Here is a 17051-nt window from a genome sequence, read left to right as displayed (position 1 = left end):
ACAATTGTTTTGTAAACCTTATCAAACAAAGACAAAAACAAACACATTTTCAACATTTATTTCATTATAATACAACTATTGATAGCAATAAGCGACCACTATCTTGAAGACCACCATGGTGTGAATGCCTGATAAAATCAATAAATAGCCGATAAATCGCTGAAAAGGTGTCATAAACAACACTGGTACACACGAGAAGTAGAATCGGATTGTTAATTGGGGGCAATACAGGGATTAGCGGTGGTAAGTGTTAGCAAAACAGAGCTTGAATAGCAAATTTTATTGGGAACCTATAGACCTTACATCGTTTTTTACGAATGTCGGGACAAATCGTCTCATATCGGGACGCCGGGACAAAGGGGCCAAAAGCGGGACTGTCCCGCCGAGATCGGGACGTCTGGCATGTATGCCACACATTAAGGAATGATTTCCAGACGTGCTGACCAAGTACGGCAAACATTGTGGTATGATAATTAAACGATTTTCTCTTATCGTGACACTATACTATTTTCCTAATGATTGTTTCCTCATATTGGAGGCGAAAGTGAAATTCTGCGAGATGGATTGTAACGCGTAATTGTAACAGGGCCACAATTTGTGTCGTTTGAGCATACAAAGAGTAGTCCGGAATTCCTTACACTGAACAGTGCTACATCCTTTGAATTGAGTACATACGCAGTGATGTAGCAAAAATTCAAAGGTTGTATCTCGAATCGGCTTATTAAATATTCGAAAATATTCATGTGTGTCTGTTGGCATTATGTAAAAGTCACTAAGATGAAAACTGAGTAAAACAGCTACGCCTAAAAGCGCATTAGTGCTCTATACCTATGTTTATGTCAGCGTTGTTGACACCGTGTGAACTGCTCGGGTAGCAAGTAAAGCATAAACAGCAATGTTTATATACTTTTATTCCTCCATACACAAGATACAAAGATTTTTGTATATTTTGAATTTGTATATGGTGTCAAAAATCAAAAGTTTTGTACACGGAACTTTCATTATGAATTTATATTCTTGGTGAGATAGTTATTTGATATTAGAAAAAATATTCCTTTAAAATGATGGTGACTGCAAATTTTCTTTATATTAAGTTCTCATTACCATTTTCATCATACTTTCTATGCTTTCAGAACGTCCAAAAAGCATGTTGATATTATTTTGTCTAAGTTATTTCTATGAAATAATAAGGATGATAAAAAGTGCACACAAAACTCGACCTGTGCGCTATGACATACACTTTATAAAGTTGAATGGCGTGTGTTCATTTCAAACTTGCAATTGATTTTGAAAAATGAATTGTGTGTTAAAATATGCAATAGCGAACATCTTCAGTGCCTTCAGCGCTTTGATTGTAAATGCACCGGTTACTGGTACACATGACCTTTTAACTTCACTTTTGCAGACATGTAAATGGAGCCGTTTTACATGCATTTATTGCCGTTTTCTTCAATATTTGGATTATGGACGATGATTATCGATTGATAATCTACAAATAAAGTGCAGGTAAACAGTTGCAATCTAATTCAATAACTTTTTGTAATCGATTTATATTAAGACCACCAGTAACTGGGTCAAGGAGCCTACTTCTTGTTGCAAGTTTTTAAAATCTGATTTTGCCATTTTTGGGATTTTTTTCCCTTCAGCAGACGAATTTTCCCCTAGATTTCATCCCCCCCTCCCCCCCAAAAAAACAATTTTTTATAAACCTTTAAAGGGACTGTCAACCGCCATTGACGAAAAAAGAAAAGTTTTAAAATACTGTATTTTTGTACAATTATTAGACTATATTGATTAAAATATCACGACTGGTATATTACATTACTTGAAAATAGTACTTTTTTTGCAGTTTATTCGGTTATAAAATTTTGTGCTATGAAATCAAAAGTACATCGCGAAAATAGGTGACATAACGATATACACACTGTAAAAAACGCAAGTAGATTGATCATTTTATATATAAAATATCAACAAATCACTATGCATGCACAATTTGCATTCCTGGGTTTACCTGGTTACGATGATGATCAATGTACGTGCGTCATGTATAGTTAACTGGTAGTTACCTGGTAGACATACCCAGTAAAATTTATTACCGAATATACTGAAAATATGAAAACTTAACAACTTTTTTCATGTAATGTAATATACCAGTCGTGATATTTTAATCAATATAAAATAATAATTGTAAAAAAATACAGTAATTTAGAACTTTTCTTTTTTCGTCAATCGCGGTTGACAGTCCCTTTAATTATATAAGTTAAATTGATCCAGTGTAGAAAATAGAAAAATATTGCATAATTAAATTATCTGTTGCCTTGAATTTGTTTTAAAAACAGTAAAATATGTAATAAATGATTATTTAAGACTTTCCTTATTCCCCCAAATTCCGTGCTTTGCGCGTTTTTTTTTCCCTAAAAAGGCCAGGCCTTTTCCCTAAAATCAGATTTAAAAAAACTGCCCTGATTAGCCTTTGCAGACTAAACATGCATTAAGCCAGGTCATTTTAAGAGCAAAACTCAATTAACCCTTTGAGCGCTGGAACCGGATTTTCAAGGCCTTTGCCAACAGTTTGGATCCAGATGAGACGTCACAGAACGTGGCATCTCATCAGGATCCAAACTGTTTGCTATTCTGATAGTATTGTTTGAAAAGAATTCGAAAAAAATTGCTAATTTTAGAAATTTAGCAAACAACATTTTAGCAGACAACAAATTTCTCAGCATGCAATGGGTTAAGAAATGTAATACAGAATTGGTTGTTTGCAGGCCAAGGATTTTGGACTGAGTTTAGGCAGCAGTGCTGTCTATGTTTCCAGCAGACAGAAAATCCTGGAAGATGCGGAGAAGATGATCACAAGAATTGACCTCTTTCAAAAACTAGAGGAAAAAAAAGAGGCCCAAGTAAATATGATACATTATGTTGTCATTTTGTTAAATGCATTCTTTTATTCCTTTATTACACACTCTTATCATGAAATAGCATAGAAATAATCATAGAAAAGAATATTTTGATTGTTATGACAGCTTGTATTACAATTGTACAGTATCTGACATCTAATGGTATATTTTAGAATTTGTTTCTCATAGGTTTGTAAAATCATAAGCAATATGATAGTATGAAGGGAATAATCTAGAATTTAGGCCAGCATTTTTTTCTTATTTGTTTTACAGGAGCGCCCGACCCTATTTTTCGACAAAAACAAATAAAATAAAAGTCACTTTCGTTTTGTTTTTTTTACATTTCACCCGCCGAACTGGTATTTTATCCCAAACTAGAAAAAAAATGCACAGATTGCCGAAAGTGTTGTTAAAAATTTGTTTATAATACGGGTTGTTTCGTTGTGCCAAGTCGACTTGTAAAGCGTCAGCGATTTTCATTGGCTATTGCAGCCAATACCACATGCTATTAGCCAATCGGTGAGTATTTAACAAATGATTTTCATGTTGCATTTCCGAAAAGGCTGAATTTATCAACAACGAGACAAATGTAGCATATTTTAAAATCAAATTAATTAAAAACGAAGCAGAAACAATTTCAATTATAAAAGATAATCTTCAGAACACCATTGTTGACATCATGCCCATATTATGTGATACTAAATTAAACATAATTAGAGTTTTTGCAGATGATGCAGAAGTGTCACCATCGATAACTTTTGGTGTGTTAAAAAGTTTTGAGTAGGTTTAATAAATATGCCTATGTATTAAAATGTAGAACCTGTAATATTTTTATAGATAAAAATCAACATCCCGAAAATGTCCAAGAAGTACTACTTTACGTTTCTTTTAATGAACATGACTGAACCACAGGTACTTGCATCAATAATCACATTCCCCACCTACCCATATATATTCTTTATTTAGAAAAAAAGTATGCAACACAGCTTCTGAAGAAAATAACATTGGGTCAGGATGTTCGTATGTCCGTCAAAGTCGCAAGAAAGTTTTAATTATTTTTCTTGACACAGTAGCAAAATAACATGCTTATTATTCTTCATTAACTTAAAACAAAACACTTTTTCCATATATAAAACTGTATAACTATTTTTATATCAACATTTTAACTATTTTTCTGGTACCTTTTGACCAAGTTACGTCCCTTTGTTTGGATCAGTTCATTTTATTGAATTTTTTACAGAAGAAACCAAAGTTTTGACTTTTAAAATGTCATGAAAAAGTTAATGAAATTTATTTCTTAATTATTTGATCAGTTTTGTAAATCAGAAATACATCTCAATGTATTTTTCAAAAATGAGTTATTATTCAGCCGAAATATGATGTTCTATCAACTGTACATAATGTTTTCATACTGCAGGATTTGTACTGCAAGGAATGCAAGTAAATTTATCACACCTCAGGATCTGTTGATATATGTGCTCAATTGGCTCTATGTATTTGTTCCAAGGGTTATTATTATCTTCACATTTATATAGCTCTCTCTGTTTATTATATATCCAAGAAAATGTCATTGCTGTTTCTCCTTAAAATAATACAGACAACACATTCCATAGAAATTTTCATTTGAACTTAAACTGTGAATAAGAGGGGAACAAAATAATGTGCAAAAGTTTACACCATTTTATTTTGACAATACTGTGAGTCTTTTATGAAATAATTAAAATAAAATACTATTTAAAAAATATACAATTACATAGTTCAAAAGTTGTTTTCTATATATAATTAATCTTGCGAGTAAATTATATACAGTCAGCAGAGTAATTCTACTAGAACAATTTAAATCCTTGTACTATTTAATTCTTTAAACGGCTTTCACTTAAGAAAATGTTCAATGAAATAAATCTAGGTTTCTAGGTATATTGTTTCTTTTACCTCAATATTTTGTTGGGGCTAATGTGAAGCCAATGGACATGATACAAAAACTACGAAGATTACCGCCATACAATGTCACTACAAAATAATTATCACCTAACCCATGCGTTTTGAGAGAATAAGAATGTTTAAGCTCTTTATTATATAAGTAAATATTTTTCATGTGAAACAAGGACGGGTTATTTTTTACTCCAAATGTATGATTTGATCACACCTAAAAGAAGGAAACACTAACATGTTACACACCAAATATTGAACCCCTGACCCTTGCGGTTTCTGTGTTGTTAGGGATTATCAAATACATTAATCTATATAAACAGCGATTTTCCTTGTCCAATTGGGAAAAGTACCCGTACCGCTCGATTGGGAAAAATTGAGTCGTGAAAACCTCAAAATTGGGAAAAATCGAGTTGTGAAATCCTGAAATTGGGAAAATCGCGTCGTGAAGTTTGGGTCTTATTGAATACATCATACAGTTCATACTTAATTGAACATATCCATTTAAATAATCATTTGCAGGCATGCCTTAATGACCATTAAGTTATAAAGTTTATATAAATAACAAAATATTATAAAGAACACACCAAATCAATTACTAGTTGTTTTAATCTCTTTTAAAGCAATGTCTCTCTCTTTCATTTTTGTGAAAATTTCAACAATCTTTGATGTTTGATCATCACTCAGTTGCTTGCATCCCTCCCTGCACATCATCATTATTGCTGTTAATGTGTCCTGTGATAGATGGTTCCGATCGATTTTTTGGCATAATATTTGCTATTATGACTCATTTCAAACTACGATAAGGTTACAAACCGACGTAAAACAGTACGCTGGCTGCCTGGCAAAAGAACCGGAAACAGTAACAACTCTATTGATTGAATGCGCTGAATAATAAAACCCGAAATTAATCGAGCGCGTGGTTACACACAACTATACGATTTTCTTTGTTCGCTCGCCGAAAGTTGGTTTTTTTACGAAACTTTCTATCGTTTTGAGAAAAAATTCGGACGCTGATTGGGATTTTTCCAGATGCCGATTGGGAATTTGGGAATTTTCGCTCGATTGGGAAAGTACCGTTTTGGGAATTTGGGAATTTTCGTTCGATTGGGAAAGTACCGTTTACCGGTACTTTATAAAGAAGGAGGAAAATCGCTGATAAATCAGTTGACCCCTAAAGCGCAAACAGTTTTGACCACGGAGACATGCTTTGAGAAAACTTAGCAAAAGAACCACTATATGGTTGGCAACTTGGCATGCAACGTAACAAACCAATGGGCCTTTCAGTTTCAGATAATGATTATATTATTTATATTTATAAGCAAAACAGTAACCCCTAGGGAGGGCAAATTTTCTGCATGATTTGAACAAACTTCAAAGAGAACCTCATAACGATGTTACACACCAAATGTTGAGTCATGCCCCTTGTGTTCACTTTACATATATAAACACTATAACTCTCTCTGAATATAACATAAAATGCAGCACATGTTTTTATAAGTCTATAACTCTCGGTTTCTTAAATGAAATATTCACATTTTATGTAATAGAACTTTCACTACACAAAGTTTGGATCAAGATCAATTCAAGCGCAGTCTGATCAAGATCCAAAGTGTTCGCTTAACATCTTTAGAAGTACTGACTGAATGACAATTATGTTGAACATGTTGGATCCTGATCATACTGCTCTTTTGGAGCCAAAATGGTCGCAATCGCCCAAAGGTCCAATTTCCTGTTACGTGGCTCATTTTTTCTCATGATTGATACAAATTATCATGATATAAAGCAAGTCTGTTGTATATTAAAGAGTATTTTTAGTGTGCATATTCCACCCATGGATGAAAGTTACAAAGTTGGTTGTTAAAGCTATTAAACAATGTAAAAAGTTTTCAAGTCTTTTCTATTTAAGCATGCTTTATTTGTTATAAACATACATATGATATACACTCAACAACAGTTTTACGACCACTATAATACACTACACACCTGGTGTGTTTAATAGTCTCTATTGAAGCAATATAGTATATTAATACATGAGAAAGGTGCTTTTACCTATAAATATATATAAAAATATGTTTACTATTATTATAAAAAGCTTCTACATCATTGTAATGAGATATATAAAACACTTAAAGGTTCATGCAAGTATACATAAGGTTAAATTGGCTGAATTTTAAATTTTCAACAAAAAAAAATCGGTTTAGACAGTTTTAATTTTATTTTTTTGGTAGACTGCTCACTTTTCATGCTTTTATTTTTATTTATACCCCCGCCGACTCAATTAAAAAATTTCCCGTAAAACAAATAAAAAAAAAATGCTGGCCTTACTATCTATGGGTCCCTGAACCCTGAAAATTTTAGACCAATGAGTCCCAGGCCAAAATTAATGAGTCCACCTAGAAAAAGAATGGGTCCCAAATTCTGCAAGATACCAAGTAGTGAAGAAAATATGTCTAAATCACACTAGCTCAATAACTATACTTGCATTAAACTTTTAATTATCTCAAAAACTTGTTGAAACCAAAAAAACAAATTCAGAGTTATCACTATCTTGTTTGCCTTCACATAGGCTTTAACATTATCTGTTACATGAATGTAACCTGTTACAACATTTCAACTTGATTCAAATGGATGATAATATTATTGTTAACATCAGAATTGCGAGCATGATAATATTATTGTTTACGTCCGAATTGCGAACTGTTGACCTACCGTTATTATAGTTTAGATTTGTTTGTTTTGGATTTAGCTTCAACACTTTATTTCGGAGGCATTTTTTCTGTATTATTTATGACTAAGTTACACAAAGTTAAAGCAGGTTTTCATCCGGGGACTCTAGAAAATATCATAACACATTCTATTTAAGTCTTCAAGCCTCATTCGGTTAAACTCAGCGTTCATTGCAACACTCATGACTCATACACAAGATTGTTCGTACTTATCGTGATTCGTGTATGCGTTAACGGATACAGTTCAGCAATGCGTCCGAGTGGACGCACATATTTCAAAACGATGCGTCTATTTCCATATTTGTGCGTCATAGACGCGGGACGTACATGTAGATTATTCCCTGAGTATGCACCAAGCCCCTTCTTCAAGGCAATCTAGATTTTATATGTACTTCCCTGCTAATGTGTCCCTTTTGAAGTGATTTGATTATTTTTAGCTCACCTGAGCACACTGTGCTGCTAATGGTAAGCTTTTGCGATTGCCTTTTGTCCTTTGTCCTTCGTGCGGCGTCAACATTTGCCTTGTTAACACACTAGAGGCCACAATTATTGTCATATCTTCATGAAATATGGACAGAAGATTTGTCTCAATGATATCTTGGGTGAGTTCGAAAATGGTAACGTTTGCTTGAAAAACATGGCTGCCAAGGGGCAGGGCATTTTTCCTTATATGGCTATATATGGCTTATTTAAAACTTGCTAACACTCTAGAGGCCACATTTATTGTCAAATCTTCATGAAACTTTGTTACAATATTCATCCCAATACTATCTTGGACGAGTTCGAAAATGAATCCAGTTCGTTGAAAAACATGGCTGCTAGGGGGCGGGGAATTTTTCCTTATATGGCTAAAGTAAAAAAAAATTAACACTCTTGAGGCAAGATTTATTGTCCAATCTTCATGAAACTTAGTCAAGAGATTCATCCCAATAATATCTTGGACGAGTTCAAAAATGATTCCGGTTGCTTTAAAAACATGGCAACCAGGCGGCGGGGCAGCTTTAGTAAAACCTTGTTAACACTCTAGAGGCCACATTTATTGTCTGATCTTCATGAAACTTGGTCAAAAGATTTGTCCTAATGATATCTTGGATGAGTTTGAAAATGGTTCTGCTTGGTTGAAAAACATAGCCACCAAGGGGGCAAGGCATTTTTCCTTATATAGCTATAGTAAAACATTGTTAACACTCTAGAGGCCACATTTATTGTCTGATCATCATGAAACTTGGTCAGAAGATTTGTTCCAATGATATCTTGTACACGTTTAAAAATGGTTTCTGTTGCTTGAAAAACATGGCCATCAGGGGGCGGGGCATTTTTACTTATATGGCTATATATGGCTTTAGTAAAACCTTGTTAACCCTCTAGAGGCCACATTTATTGTCGGATCTTCATGAAACTTGGTAAGAAGATTCATCCGAATGATATCTTGGATGAGTTTGAAAATGGTTCAGGTTTGTTGAAAAATATGGCCACCAGGGGGCAGGACATTTTTAGCTCACCTGGTGAGCTATTGTGATCGCCTCTTGTCAGTCGTGCGTCGTCAACATTTACCTTGTTAACACTCTAAAGGTCAAATTTATTGTCCAATCTTCATGAAACTTGGTTAGAACATGTGTCTCAATAATATCTTGGACGAGTTCGAAAATGGTTCCGGTTGGTTGAAAAACATGGCTGCCAGGGGGCGTGGCAGTTTTCCTTATATGGCTATAGTAAAACCTTGTTAACACTCTAGAAGTCACATTTTTAGTCCAATCTGCATGAAACTTGGTGGAAACATCTGTCCCAATAAATCTTGCACAATTTCAAAAATTGTTCCGGTTGGTTGAAAAACATGGCCGCCAGGGGGCGTGGCAGTTTTCCTTATATTGCTATAGTAAAACCTTGTTAACTCTCTAGAAGTCACATTTTTGGTCCAATCTGCATGAAACTTTGTCAGAACATGTGTCCTAATAATATCTTGAACGAGTTTGAAAATGGTTCCGGTTGGTTGAAAAACATGGCCGCCAAGGGGCATGGCAGTTTTCCTTATATGGCTACAGTAAAACCTTGTTAACACTCTTGAAGTCACATTTTTAGTCCAATCTTCATGAAACTTGGTCAAAACATGTGTCCTAATAATATCTTGGAAGAGTTTGAAAATGGTTCCAGTTGAATGAAAAACATGGCCGCCATGGGGCGGGGCAGTTTTCCTTATATGGCTTTACTGTATGGTAAAACCTTGTTTACACTCTAGAAGTCACATTTGTGGTCCAATGCTCATGAAACTTGGTAAGAATATTTGAACTAACAATATCTAGGCTAAGTTGGAAAATGGTTGAGATCCGTTAAAAAACATGGCCGCAAGGGGGCGTGGCATTTTTCCTTAAATGGCTATTTACTACAAAACCTTGTTAACACTCTAGAAGTCACATTTATTATCCAATCTTTATGAAACTTGATCAGAACATTTGTTCTAACAATAGCTCGAGTGAGTTTGAAAATGGTTATGGTTCGTTGAAAAACATGGCTGCAAGGGGGGGGGTGGGCAGTTGTCCTTATATGGCTTTAATGAAAACTTGTTGACACTATATTAGCCACATTTATTTGCCAATCTTCATGACACTTGGTCATTGGTCATAACATTTGTCCCAATAATTTGGCCAGAGAATCAAAAACTAGGTTACAAGGTCAAATATAAAAAAACATGTTAAAAGTCACTTTTTTGGTCCAAAATAATCTTCATGAATCAGCTTTCATTTTTGTCAGAATAGTCTAGTTCCTTTGGCTTTCAGGTGAGCGTCTTAGGGCCTGATGGCCCTCTTGTTCCTTATATGGCTTTAGTAAAACCTTGTGAACACTCTAGAGGCCACATTTATTGTCCTATCATCATGAAACTTGGTCAGAAGATTTTTCCCGATAATATCTTAGATGAGTTGAAAAATAGTTCCAATTGGTTGAAAAACATGGGCACCAGGGGGCGGGGCATTTTTACTAATATGGCTATAGTAAAACCTAATTGTTAACATTCTAGAGGCCAGTCAGGCCACATTTATTGTCTGATCTTCATGAAACTTGGTTAGAAAATTTGCCCAATGATATTTTAGACGAGTTCATAATTGTTTCAGTTGGTTGAAAAACATGGCCATCAGGGGGCGGTGCATTTTTCCTTATATGTGAAAACTTGTTAGCACTCTTTAAGTCACATTTTTTGTCCAATCTTCATGAAACTTTATCAGAATATTTGTTTTAATGATATCTTGGATGTGTACAAAAATGGTTCCAGTCTGTTGAAAAACATGGCTGCCAGGGTGTACACTATTCATGAAAGTTGGTTAGAACATTTGTTCTAATGACATCTTGGGCTGCACAGAACATGTCAGTTCCTTTGAATCTCTTTGAGGTGAGTGAATTTGGGCTTTTCAAACCCTCTTGTTTAAATATATTTTCATTGTGTAAAGCTTAGATTATAAGACCACTTCCAAATTCTTTATTAAGACCATTTTTGTCTGACATCAATATTAATTGAAGCTTTCAATGACCCTACTAATCCAACCAGCAATCCAAGGCAGCCTCAACTAACCCTTCACAGCTCAGATACGCATTTTGACATGCTTGTTGTCCCATAGAAAATCTAATTAGATTTAACCCTTACTAGATTCAAGTTTTAAAGGCCTCATTTTCAATCTTAAGTTCTGATGAACAGCAAACAGCTTAAAACCAAAACTGACTGCGAGTTACTTGCTTCTGTTCTGAAAAGGGTTATATACGCTCTAACATTCCTATATTGCACTCACATATCATGAAAATGAATTATTGAAAATAACACTTTTATTGTTTTGGAAGCTTGTATTACAAACAATTATTTAGCATCTATAGAATGATGTTGTTGGTCAATGGTGTGTACAATGAAAGCACATATGATGGTATGCACCAGAACCTTGCTTTAAAACCATGTAGATTTTACTACCACCCACTATATATAAGATGCCTCCACTTTTAAGAAACTCGGTTATTCTACTTCGTATTTCAATTTTCGCAAATCCCCATTATAAGACCACTGCGCAATTTCGTAAAGAACCAATTTTGTAAGACCAAAACATTACTTGAAGCTTTCAGATTACCCCACTTATCCAACCAGCAATTGAAAATACATCTTTTAGATATATATAGCAAACTGCTTTGTGGTATTTATTAAACTTTTGAAAATTCATTAAGCTTATTTTGCTAAGGGATGAGATTTGATTAAAATCTATTTAATCCCTTTCCCTTTCATTATTATGCTGAGGATTATAAGTATTATTTTATTATGTAAGATGATATTCCAATTTAGTTTTTTGCTATAATACATGTGAAGATTAAAGACAAATAAAAAATGATTTTGATATTCATTACCGGTAATTGCCTTTGACATTGGAACTGATTATAGGCCTTTCCACAGGATTTTGTTTGGGCAAAGGAGCAAGGGTGTCACTTTACAATATATTATTTTTTCCTTTATCAATTACTACATTGCTTAAGAGCAATTACAAACACACAACATTAAAATGTTGCAATATAGGCACAGTGGTGCAGCCCTTGCCATAAAAGACCCTGGGAAAAGGCCAGATATATACTTAGCAGTTGAACTGCAAAACCTTGATGCAAAAACCATTCCAGTACAAAGATCACTTTTAGAAAGTTCTGTGGGCAGTGTTATAAGTTTAATGTAGTAAAATTATGAGAAATATATTTTTACCTTTACTTGGAAGAGCAGGATAAACTTTGGCAGTCCACAACACTGACCTGTCAGAATACATTATTTATTTATAAAATATGTTTGATCACTGTACAAAGCTTTACTTTTACGTCATAAAAAATGGACATTTATGGGTCTTCACCCAAAGGTGCATTGAAATCCTGCATTTCTGTCTAAAAATTTACAAAACTACTTAATGTATTGTTCCTTTTTACTGAACAGTTGGGATTATATTCTACAAAAGATACGGTCTGAACCGCATTTCCAGTCTCTTACAGAACATGAATTTATCGTTTGTTATCATAATTGTTTAATGCTTAAAACTCTCTGTTTTGGCTAGGATGGTGTATTTGCTGAATCCAAGATGAAAATAGAGCCAACACCTGGACATGCAGCTTCCTCAGACCAGTCAGTAGTACCGGTAGATGTTGACCATGTGGAGCATGAGAACAAAATAGGGTCAAAATCTAGCACGAGATGGACTGAAAATGAAATGTACAGTACGGATGAGTCAGACACAGATTTTGATGCAGCTTTTAACACAAAAACATTCAACTCTGCGTATACATTTATAAATGTGGATACAAATGTCAAGTCAACATGTAAACCCAATAGTTATGTGAATAATTCACATGATATGTATAAAGTGGGACAAAGGACAGATTCAAATCAACCGACTGCTCAGGCTGCAGCAAAAAGTGGCTATGAACCTAACATTGTTTTCTTTGATGAATTATCAGCTTCTACAAAGAACATTTCCTTCGAAAATGAAACATTGCAAACAAAATTTACAACTGGGAAACTAAAGGATCAGTCATTGAAAGAATCGAATAAATCAACAATCAATAAGCCCATTGAGACCAGTGTGGAAAAACCTGAACCTGTGGTTTCTCAAGCCAAGACAGATACATGCCATGAAGAACAAGAAAATATCACAGGTAAACTCACAGACCTTCAAGGATAGAAATGAGTGGTTAGCTGTTCACCCTGGACAAGTAGATTTAAGCCAGGACCAGTCAACTTCAAAATTTTGTATTCCAACTAGGCAACTAGCATTTTATGAAAGTTTGAACCTTTTTCTTCAAAGTTTAGTTATCGCTTTATTTTTTAAAATAATAATTAAAGCTCAAAAAAGATAATTATTCATTTTTTCATGATCATGTCAGTATGTCATAAAGTTATCTGATTTTGTTATCTTTTGTAAGTATTAGATTTATAATGTGTACTTGGTTCTGGGCTAATTATTATGAGACCTAATAAATCCCAATTGAAGGTTAAAAAACAAATTAATTAACATTTCATTCATCTAAAATCCAGCTCTATAAGTTGAACCTGAAACAAAATGATATTGATTTCTTTTTAATACTCAATTTTAAGTATTTGTTGGCAAAAAATGAACAACACTAATATCCCAATATTGCCAGAACAATTGGATATTTTTCCCATTCCCGAAATGGTGAAAAAAAACACTGAAAGATAGTTGTTCGTCTGGGCAACCTACTTTGAAGATTTAGTTTTATCTCTTCAGGTAAGCTCAAAGACTTAGATAGCCACGATGCAGACCTGCCTGTCTCTATTGTGGATATGGAAGCAGATTTCTGTACAGTTAATCAACCAAGCATTGGTGTGAGGAACAGAGAGCAAAAACAGAGGTAAAAAGAAATATCATATTCATATAAAATACAAAATTTCATTCGGATTTGAACAAACTTTATAAGAACCTGAGTGTTTTTAACCAGGTTTTCCGAAGGAAAAAACTGGTTATTAGATTGGCGAATGTCGGCGGGTGGGCTGGCGGGAGGGCAGAACAAGCTTGTCCGGGCCATAACTTTGTCGTTCATTGTGACATTTTAAAATCATTTGGCACATTTGTTCACCATCATTAGACGGTGTGTCGCGCGAAAGAATTACGTCAATATTTGTAAGGTCAAGGTCACACTTTGAGTTCAAACGTCAAAAATGGCCATAATTGAGCTTGACCGGGCCATAACTATGTCATTCATCGTGAGATTTTAAAATCAATAGGCACATTTGTTAACCATCATTTGAAGGTGTGTCGCAGGAAAGAATTACGTCAATATCTCCAAGGTCAAGGTCGCCACAACTAAAAATATATTTATTTTGAAACAAAGGGGGTAAATTTTAAACAATCAGTTCAGTTTGACTTGTCTCCCTTTATCAGACTTTTTTTTTCAAATTGAAAACCTGGTTTTGTGACAATTTTGTCCGTTGTTGTTTGATGTCATGTCTGGTTAAATTATTATGAGCCTCGCTTAATGCATGTGAGCAAAGTGTCCTCCCACATTAGCCTTTGCGTCTGCACACGCTAATCAGGGATGACACTTTCTGCCTACACTAGATTTTAAGGTTTTGTTTTAAAACCGGAAAGTGTCATCCCTGATAAGCCAGTGCAGACTTCACAGGCTATTCTGTAATGGCTATTTACGCACATGCATTAAGCGCAGTTTTCTCCAAGCGAGGCTCATTTCTTTTCTTTCTAGCAAGCTGGCGCATGAGGTGCTGGAACCTGGAGACCTTGTATATGAAAAAGAGGCCTTGCTGCATTACAGGCTTTTTGCCCAGGTCTGTCCAGTAATTCAATAGTATTAATAATTATTATAATAAGAACCATTATTGAATACATCGTACAGGGGTTTCACTGGCCCCAAAAAAGTTGTCGCCACTTTTTCGCGGCGTAAAAACTGTCGGTTATTCCAATCTTATTAATACGAACAATCATTTAAAGAAACCTTACTACATTAATGTCATTGACTATATTATCACTTTAAAAAGTACGTTTTTACATAAAAAAACAATAAGTACCTTAATACATGTAAGTCATACCTTCATAAGTCTTAATAAGCTTTATTTGCATATAAAATATAAATAACATTTGTTCAACTTGATAAAAATACAGATAACCAAAATAATATAATATAAATAATGTTAACATCTATGTATTAAACAGTATGCTGCATAAATGTTTCAAAATTAATTATTAAAACATAGAATCACACCAATGTACATCATTTGAAAGGAAAAAAGAAATATAAAACATCATAAAACAAAGCTTCTCACTTCAAATTGTAACACAGTTATATTTGGTCATTTGGACATAATATACATCAGCTTCTGTTGTTAAAACGTTTTCTGTTAGTGGTGGATGATTTCAAGGTTCAATTAAATGAATGTTTTTCACGCCTATTTCCTGACAGAAAGGCCCAGATAATTGCCACCATCTATTCTAGTTGCCTGAAATAACATTAAACATAGTTTTACAAACTATTAACACATACATGCCATAATTTTTTAGGTCCAAAGCGGGACATTCCATAAAAAATTGTCGGGACATTTGACCCAAAAGCGGGACACCTAAAACCAGGGATCATATTTTTTTCGGTTTTGTCGGTCCTAGACCCATTGGGGTCATGAAAGACCGATTGAAAATCCCAAACAGTCGGTCCGATTCTGTTTGATAAAATTCCCATGTCATGAAATCGATTACACAGTGTACATGCTAACACACCCTAATGACACTCTTATCTCGATTAGGTGTGATAAATCATTCGCTGCAGTCTCTAAACCGGTCAGGACTGGATTATTGCACGTCAGACCAAGAATCAAAAACTTGTGAACAGCGGATTAAAGACGCATCCGAAAAGACGCGTCTGAAAGCACGCGCTGTAACTAAACAAAACATGCCGATACATTTTCCACCAGCGTAATAATCCGGTTATATAATTATGAATGAAAGTCACAGATCTGATCGACAGAACAGCCGAAAACTATTTTTATGGGCGGAACTTCACATAAAATAGTACACAAGAAAATAATAAACATTGTATAAATCTTTAGTAAAACCATGCTAGAATCGAAATAATTCGTGTTCTTTATACTTTGTTGTTGAATAACTCACGACCGGAAAATTAAATGCGTGGTGTCAAATGTTTCGCTCTCGTGATTAATTCCCTACGCATCTTAACTATCGGCCGTGGGTTATTTGACAACAAACTATAATGTACACGAATTATTTCTTAATTATTTGGTGTGTTATTGTCAGTAGCCAAACTACACGCAGACATTTGTTTGGTTCAGTGCATGTTTGTAAGATATTATCGAGTCGACAACAATTTAAAACATCGGTATAGACATATGAAAAAGTCTGATAAAACAGCACACGAAACAACAATAAAATAGCAAATGATAAAACCAGTTGAGAAAACTCTTTCCGTTTAAAAAAATGCCAAAGGGAATTTTACTTGTACATTTATTATACCACCTTCATGAATGGCAAATCAATGGTATATATTTTAATGTAATTTGTCATGATTTCAGACATACATTTTCGGATACTTTTTTCCCATTTATATCCAGACCGATTGATGTTGCGGGTAAATATGATCCCTGCCTAAAACGATTTATCATTCCACCTTTACTGTAGTCAGTATAGTACTAACAAATACTCTTGATACTTTTATTCAAGACATAAAACATCTGATATGAAGCATGGAATGTAAAACATAACAATAACAGTTTTATAAAATAAGACAATAGCAAACACTGAGGATAATATTCATCTTTTTAGAGTACAAAATCTAGAACAATACGACAACAATACTCATTATATTACTTTCAATGGCAAACATTAACGCAGGGGAGGCTATCCAGTACACTGAAAGTACGGATTACAGTAAACTATATACCGAACAGTTACATCAGTTACACAAGGAATGCGCGGCCGTACACATTTCAGAGGTAGGTTTTTGGTGGAAGCAA

General features: G+C 34.3%; 1 protein-coding gene across 3 annotated transcripts in view; it reads left to right on the top strand.

Annotated features, from left to right (window-relative positions):
- LOC127841246 (inactive rhomboid protein 2-like) overlaps positions 1–17051 on the top strand; it is an 85080-nt gene that overhangs the window by 8803 nt on the left and 59226 nt on the right. For all 3 annotated transcript variants that reach the window (XM_052369911.1, XM_052369910.1, XM_052369909.1), the window contains 4 exons: positions 2769–2903; positions 12616–13213; positions 13804–13927; positions 14777–14858. In XM_052369911.1, coding sequence (XP_052225871.1) covers positions 2769–2903; positions 12616–13213; positions 13804–13927; positions 14777–14858 — 939 coding nt within the window. The remainder of the gene's footprint in view (positions 1–2768; positions 2904–12615; positions 13214–13803; positions 13928–14776; positions 14859–17051) is intronic.

This window comes from Dreissena polymorpha, chromosome 8 (assembly GCF_020536995.1).
Source record: "Dreissena polymorpha isolate Duluth1 chromosome 8, UMN_Dpol_1.0, whole genome shotgun sequence".
In the NCBI taxonomy this organism is placed as follows: domain Eukaryota; kingdom Metazoa; phylum Mollusca; class Bivalvia; order Myida; family Dreissenidae; genus Dreissena; species Dreissena polymorpha.
This window is presented reverse-complemented; position numbering and strand designations above follow the sequence as displayed.